At 48.9% G+C, this 7,500-nt stretch overlaps 1 protein-coding gene across 1 annotated transcript in view; it reads left to right on the top strand.

The window, feature by feature from the left end:
• Positions 1 to 7,500, top strand: part of LOC119598655 (CD109 antigen-like) — a gene marked incomplete in the record, with an annotated part of 36,481 nt that overhangs the window by 27,594 nt on the left and 1,387 nt on the right. Inside the window, 13 exon segments of the mRNA XM_037948360.1 lie at positions 1 to 114; positions 273 to 433; positions 670 to 808; positions 1,053 to 1,171; positions 1,452 to 1,591; positions 2,002 to 2,221; positions 2,641 to 2,821; positions 2,943 to 3,139; positions 3,368 to 3,517; positions 6,437 to 6,612; positions 6,731 to 6,816; positions 7,049 to 7,228; positions 7,463 to 7,500. The exon segment at positions 1 to 114 is cut by the window's left edge and continues 73 nt beyond it; the exon segment at positions 7,463 to 7,500 is cut by the window's right edge and continues 84 nt beyond it. Of these exon segments, the coding sequence (XP_037804288.1) occupies positions 1 to 114; positions 273 to 433; positions 670 to 808; positions 1,053 to 1,171; positions 1,452 to 1,591; positions 2,002 to 2,221; positions 2,641 to 2,821; positions 2,943 to 3,139; positions 3,368 to 3,517; positions 6,437 to 6,612; positions 6,731 to 6,816; positions 7,049 to 7,228; positions 7,463 to 7,500 (1,901 nt within the window).

Here is a 7,500-nt window from a genome sequence, read left to right as displayed (position 1 = left end):
CGGTGGAGATGGTTGTCTTCAACTACGGAGAGAGTGACGTCATCGCCGACGTCATGCTCGACAACCCTGGCGACTTCCTCTTCGCGGACTTCGCCAACGAGATCGACCAAGGATGTGAGTTTGGTGGCAGACCGGTCAACCTTTGTTCACATATTTGTTGTTGCTATAGTTATTGTTTAATTATTTATGAATATGCCTGTTTAAAGATAACATTCCGCGTGCTATGCTAGAAAAGGAACAGCAAAGCATCAGTTCCTGTGCTCCTTCCGCAGCCCCGTCCAAAAGCAAGCAGCGGCAGGTGAAGGTTGCTTCGGGCAGCGGCGCCCCCGTCAGCTTCATGGTCGTCCCGCACACCCTCGGCAACATTCCCATCAAGGTCACGTCCACGACCGACGGCGCCGTGGACGTGGTCGTCAAGCAGCTGCTGGTGAAGGTAGGCAAGACGGCGAGAAGCGAGGGCGTCGCCCAATAACTGTCACGGATCTTGATCGCCGTGGAAAGTTGAGATGAGATGAAGCTGCTGGGGAGTTGGTCGCCAAACAGACTCATAAATTCAAAACAATTTATTTCGTTAAGAACTATTTATTTCAAAATACTATTCGATATATCATCTATGCTCCATATAGCGGCTTTCTCTCTATAACTGCTGACCATCTGTCTCCCAAAAAGCCCGAGGGATCGCGCATAACGGTGAACAAGGCCATCCTGCTGGACCTGAGGTCGCAGCCCTCCGTCAGCACCAGCATCAACATCACTCATCCGCCCAACATTGTCAATGACTCCAAGGCCATCCAAGTCTCCGTCATCGGTAGGCATTTGTTGGCAGAGAACGTAAGCAATATATAAACGGGGATCGACGGGGGGGAGACCCTTGCAGTAAGTGCCAGTGGTGCCAAAGTATATTCAGTAAGAATTCTTATATAAGAAACTTCACAATAATATCCTCGAAATTCAGTCATCAAGACCCAAAGGGATATAATAGTTAAGGACTCACGCCCCTTCATTAATACGCAACAAACGCACGACCTTACAAATACGTGTTCCCGTGGCAGGTGACATCCTTGGCGCGGCCTTGTCAGACCTGCATAACCTGCTGGAGCTCCCGACGGGCTGCGGCGAGCAGAACATGGCCAAGCTCGTCCCAAACATCGTGCTCATGGAGTACCTCAAGGTGAGTGCCGGGTCCTCGGGAGCTGCGCCGGGGATCCTCCGGTTAGAAAAGCAGGGGTTGATTTTCGCTTGAACCCCTTTTCGTGACTTTAAACAGGAAAGTAACAAGGAGTCTGTAGGATTTTAGTGGAAGTTTTGGTTATAGAATTAGGAAATGATAGATGAGGTGTACATCAGCGATAAGGAATGAGATATGAAATGAAGGATAAAAACTGCTAATGTTTACTATAATTTCACGTAGTATCAGATTTAATCAACGTCCGCATGTCCCGCACCGACAGAATAAGAACCAGCTGAGCGAGGACTTGCAGGGCCGAGCGCGACGGCATCTGGAGACCGGATATCAGCAGCAGTTGTCCTTCAGGCACGACGATGGCTCCTTCAGCGCCTTCGGGATGCGAGACGAGTCGGGCAGCACGTGGTGAGTGGGGCGAGTCCATGGCCCACTACTCTTGCAGATGACACAGTGTGGCTAGATTTTATTCTTGTTCCAACATGGTTTGTTGCAGATGTTATCATTGCTTCTAAAAGAAAACTGAACTGCTTCTTTGGAATCTAAGTATTATTTTACTTGGGTGCATATGCTATAGACCAGTAACAATACTTGAATAAGAAATGAGTATGATATCTGTACAATATACTAACCTCCGTTTAAGGAAATGATAACTTAATTGACAGAACACGTAAGCATTGAATTAATGTCTGTCAGTTTGCTTACATTATACATGAATTCGTACGCAAACTTTACAAATGATATTGCTTGCACTGCAAAGGCAGCCACCAAATGCAAGAGGCAGAATCCCACGTAAAAGTCCTTCTTGCTTCCCAAAGGCTGACTGCCTTCGTGGCCAAGTCCCTCGCCGAGGCCTCGAGGCACATCGAGATCGAGGAGGAGGTGGTGCAGCAGGCCGTGGAGTGGCTGACGCAGCTGCAGCAGGCGGACGGCAGCTTCAAGGAGGTCGGCACCGTCAACAACGAGGCCATGCAGGGCGGGTCCGGCAAGGGCGTCTCGCTCACGGCCTATGTGCTCATCGCCCTCCTGACAGTCGAGGTGAGAGGAATGGGAGGGAGGGAGGCGGAGAGGAGGAGGAAGGAGAGGGAGGAGAGGAAAAAGGAGAGGGAGGAGGAAAAAGGAGAGGGAGAAGAGAAGAGGGAGAGGAGAAGGAAAAAAGAAAGGGAAGAGGGAGAGAAGAAGCAAGAAGGAGAGGGAGAAGAAGAGACATCCTGGAATGCGGATGGAGAAGATAGAGGTAGAGAATAAGAGAAAGAGGGAAAGGAAGAGTGGAAAGGTAGAAAGAGAAAGAATGAGCAACGAAAAAAAGGGAAACATTGGAGCAACTATACTTTTGCTTTATCTCTGCAACATTTTCTATTTATTAATGTAAAGTAAGGAGTAATAAAAAAGGCGAAGCAAAGGGACAGGAAAGAAAAATCACAATAAGACTTAAACCAAGCCGTTTTACCTTCCAGAACCCTCCGTCGCCCAAGGTGCGAAACGTGGTGAACAGAGCCGTAGACTTCCTGGCGAGCAACATCGACGACATAGAGGACGTGTACGGCCTGGCCATCAGCACCTTCGCCCTCCACATGGCCGACCACCCTCAGCGAGACACCGCTTTCTACAAGCTAGAGAGCAAGGCCGAAGTCAAAGGTCAGTTATTACAGCTGTGACGGGTGGTGTATTAGATTTTTTTTTCACTGAATGAAGAAGCTGCGTGATAGACGATGCTTGATTATGTGACCGACCAAGCCCTTCTCCCTCGCGCCCGCAGACGAGCAGAAGTGGTGGGTGTGGCAGCCCCTGGAGGTGAATCTGGAAACCACGGTGGAGTCGCGGCCTCTCGACGTGGAGACCACCAGCTACGGCCTCCTCACCTACGTGCTCAGGGGCCTCACGCGCGACGCCCTCCCCATCATGAGGTGGCTGACGAGGCAGAGGAACCAGTACGGAGGATTCCAGTCCACGCAGGTGGGTCCGGGCCTGGCTTTGCATTCGTTGGTTTTGATGGTTCATACACTCATTCGTTCATTCATTCTCTCACACGCACTCGCACGCACACGCACACGCACACACACACACACACACACACACACACACACACACACACACACACACACACACACACACACACACACACACACACACACCACCTACTGACTCGCACACGCGTCCAGTAAAGAGGCTTCCCTTCCGCAGGACACCGTGGTGGGCATGGCAGCGCTGGCCGCCCTCGCCGAGCGCCTCACGACCACCGACCCGCAGGTGAACGTCAGGCTCATCTACGGCGCTCGGGGCAAGAACGTGCAGGTCACGAGAGATAACACTATGTTGCTTCAACGTGTGGAGGTATGGCGGATGGGATGGAGGAAGGGAGAGGAAGAGGAGAAGGGAGAGGGAGATAATACTGATGATCTACATATTGTACCAATCAACTTATCCGATATTTCTTAAAGGATAACACAAAATCCATACCTTATCTTCCTTAAAGAATTAAACGAGAGAGAGAGAGAGAGAGAGAGAGAGAGAGAGAGAGAGAGAGAGAGAGAGAGAGAGAGAGAGAGAGAGAGAGAGAGAGAATTCAAATTCAATTCAAAACACTTTATTCCATTAATTACAATAGGTACTCAAATTACATATATGATGTTAACATTATGTAATAAGATGTTATATACATAGATATTATACAGTGCTTGTTTAACAAGATTAGACAGAACATTAATATCACAAATGACTGATATGATATATTCTATCTCAGTAGATGTTCTTTCACTTTTGTTTTAAATGTGTCTTGGTTGGAGATACTTGTAATATTTTCTGGTAGTTGGTTCCAGATCACCAGTCCTCGGATTTGCATATTTCTTGTCCTGGTTTCTGTATTCGATCTTTTGATATATAGGGAGTTATTTTGCCTTGTATGGACACCTGTTATGTTACCTGTTGTTTGTATAGGTAATAGCCAATTTGGGTATGGCTTTATCGATTAGAATACATGTGTTATAATTGTATTTCTGTTGTACTTTTAGTCATTTTAGTTTGTTTATGAATAGTGTGATGTGGTCATATTTACTTACAATTCCCAGTACTGTCATTTGTTAACAAAAGCAGCGTGAAGAAATCGTCGGTGTACTGAATAAGAAGACTTTATAAGAAGTTTCTTGCAATTGATGACAGATCATTAATGAATATAACGAATAAGATTGTACCTAGGATGGAGTCTTGTGGAACACTGAACGAAACTGGTTGCTTTGATGATACTTTTTCATGGATTTTGACTGAGTTCTCGCGGACAGGTAACTTTTCAACCAAAAATGATCAATTTCGTGATTTGTTTCTGTTACTTTTAATAAGGCTGTTTCGGTTGATATTTTACTCCTAAAACCGTGTTGCGTGTTAGATAACAGGTTATTCGTTTCCAAAAATGATGTTGATTGATTTGTAACTATTTTCTTGAGACCTTTAGATATTACTGTAGTATAGTGATGGCTCGATAATAATTAATTTCGTCTCTGAACGGCTGTCAGATAGTATGCAATTGCTGGTAAACTATCGTTTATGAAACGATGTGCAATGCCATCCGCTCCCACGGAATTCGTCTTTCTTAAGTGTTTTATTGTTAAGATAATTGTGGAGTAGGAGACGTAGTAAGGGGGTAGGTACTCCAGGCACGTGGTAGTGTGTCATCCGTTGGCGGTTTGTTGGAAGATGTTTTTGCTTGTTTTTCCATTTACTGTTTCTACCGTAGCTTCTAGATGTTACTTGTGTAGAAGCTTCGTTCCTCATGCCGGTTGCGGACAGCTCAGCGTTGTTATTAGGCAAACGCTTGCGTAGCTCCGGACGAGGGGTAGCTGGCGCGTTAGCAAGGTCGTGAGACTGCTGGGTCGGAGTGGGTAGAGAGGAAGTGGGTACGGAGGAGTGTCGACGCCCTGTGGTGGTGGTGGAGGGGAGCTGGGAGAGGTGTTGTTCGTGGGTACTGCCGTGGAAGGTGTAGCAGTGTGATTTTGTGTGTGTTCATTTTGTGGCGTAGAGGTAGAGGACATTCTGACGGGGAGGGGATGCGAAAGGGAAGGATTGGTAGGCAGATTGATCGTGGGCAGGGGTTGGGAGACCGCATGTTGCCTGATGGGATAGGATAGAGAACCTTGGCTAATAAAACTGTTTATTGCAGATTGTTGTTCGGGGAACATTTCGATCAGCAAATCAGTTTTATATTCAAGATCTTGATTGACGAGGGAGGGTTCATGTTGTGTTTGTGTGTCTTGGTGTTTTGATTTTTGAAAGGTTTTCACAAAAGGTGGAGAAATACCTGTTTTCTTTGGTTACGGAGACCAATCAGTGCGGGAAGTGTCTGTCGTTGTTGTAGCAAACACTCGGTTGTCCTGTTTTAAGCACTGGTCGATCATGGTATGCACTATGCAGTTTGTCATCCCTTTAATGTTTTAGTTATATTTCTTGTCCTTCTAGAGTCTGATATATGTAGAATGATGTTGTAGGCATTATCTATCTCATCCGGGCTGTACAGTTTGCTGATTTGATTACATAAAACCATCCGAGCCCAGTTTTTTTTTTTTGGCAATAAAACATAGGACTGTGTTTAGCACTATGGTTATGATGCCTACCAGATAGCCGGCTTTTCTGTCTGCACTGTATTTACTGTTTCCATTTATCTGATTTGTTTCTTCGTTGTCCTCACTGGTATCACTGTATTTCCTGGTTTCGTTATCATTTCTGATCGGGCTGCTGTGATTGTCCGGGTTGCTGAGTCGTCCTTTGCCCTGGGCGGGGGGGGGGGGCAGCCTTGACCCTGGTTGCCGTGGATGTGGCCATCGTCATGGGCGGGGGAGCAGCTTTGACCCGCGCTGCCCAAGGGACCCGTATTCTAGGGCGCAGGTCCCATTACCCTGGGAAGGGGGCACGTAACCCTGGGCCAAGGGCCCCCTTTCACTCTGGGGATTAGAGTTCGGGCTAGCTGCCCGAGGAAGCACCGGGGAAGCTCCCTGGCTGGCCCCCTGTGACCCGAGGAGGGAGGTCAGATTTCCCTCTTGACTCTACGGGACCATGAGATGCCATGGTTTGCTGAGCTGTTTGGCGGCTGCGGAGATGAGGCAAAAACACGTCCGCTCACCACGGCGGCTAGACTCAGACTCAGAGAGAGAGAGAGAGAGAGAGAGAGAGGGAGAGAGAGAGAGAGAGAGAGAAATTGATACTTAAAGATCTTACATTAATTTTCATTTGCATGGTATATAATCTCCCCGCTCTTACCCCCAGCTGCCCGCGGACACCGACAAAGTGGAGATAACGGCCTCGGGATCGGGCGTCGCTGTGCTGCAGGTCACGTACCACTACAACGTCAGGGTCACCGGCCCGAAGCCGGCCTTCTCGCTCGACCCGCAACTCGACACCACGACCGACACGAACCGCCTGCGCCTCACCGCCTGCACGGGGTAGGTGGCGGAGGTCCTTGGGGCGGGGCGGGGGAGAGGGAGGCCCTTATATGTGTGTGTGTGTGTCGCCGAGAGTTCCTCGCTGCGCCCTTCCTGACCTCGATCCTTTCCCCGACAGATACACCGGAGGAAACAACAGCAACATGGCGGTGATGGACGTCTCGCTTCCCTCGGGATATATTGTCGACAACGATCTTATTCCCGGTAAGTGTGCGTGTGCGTGTGTGTGTGTGTGTGTGTGTGTGTGTGTGTGTGTGTGTGTGTGCGTGTGTGTGTGCGTGTGTGTGTGTGTGTGTGTGCGTGTGTGTGTGTGTGTGTGTGTGTGTGCGTGTGTGTGTGTGTGTGTGCGTGTGTGTGTGTGTGTGTGTGTGTGTGTGTGTGTGTAAATGTGTGCCTAAGACACCCACATCAACGCCCTGAAAACCCTCCCCGGCAGGTCTGTATGACTACACGGGCGTGAAACTCGTGGAGAAGAAGAGCGACGACTCGGGCGTGCTGGTCTACTTCGACTACCTGACGGCCCAGGAGGTGTGCCCGACGGTCTCCGCCTACAGGATCAACAAGGTCGCCTTCCAGCAGCCCACGCCCGTCCAGGTCTACGACTACTACGACACATGTAAGCTAAGCCGCGCGCTCGAATTCTATGTTCGGGGTTGGCCTTGATGCTGACCAAATACTGAAGCTGCGGGAAGCCATATAATGCCTTTCTTCGGTGCAAAAGTAGATCCATGAGGATGAAAAAGTCCCTCACCCCTAATTGCGCTGTCGTCATTCCTATATAATACGACGACGCGTCACGCTCCCCCCTTAAGCATGTAAAGAACCCCCTAATCCCCTCTCCCCTCCCCAGCCCGGCGCGCGAGGAGGTTCTACAAAGCTCTCCCCGCC

Source organism: Penaeus monodon, chromosome 41, assembly GCF_015228065.2.
Source record: "Penaeus monodon isolate SGIC_2016 chromosome 41, NSTDA_Pmon_1, whole genome shotgun sequence".
Lineage (NCBI taxonomy): Eukaryota > Metazoa > Arthropoda > Malacostraca > Decapoda > Penaeidae > Penaeus > Penaeus monodon.
This window is presented reverse-complemented; position numbering and strand designations above follow the sequence as displayed.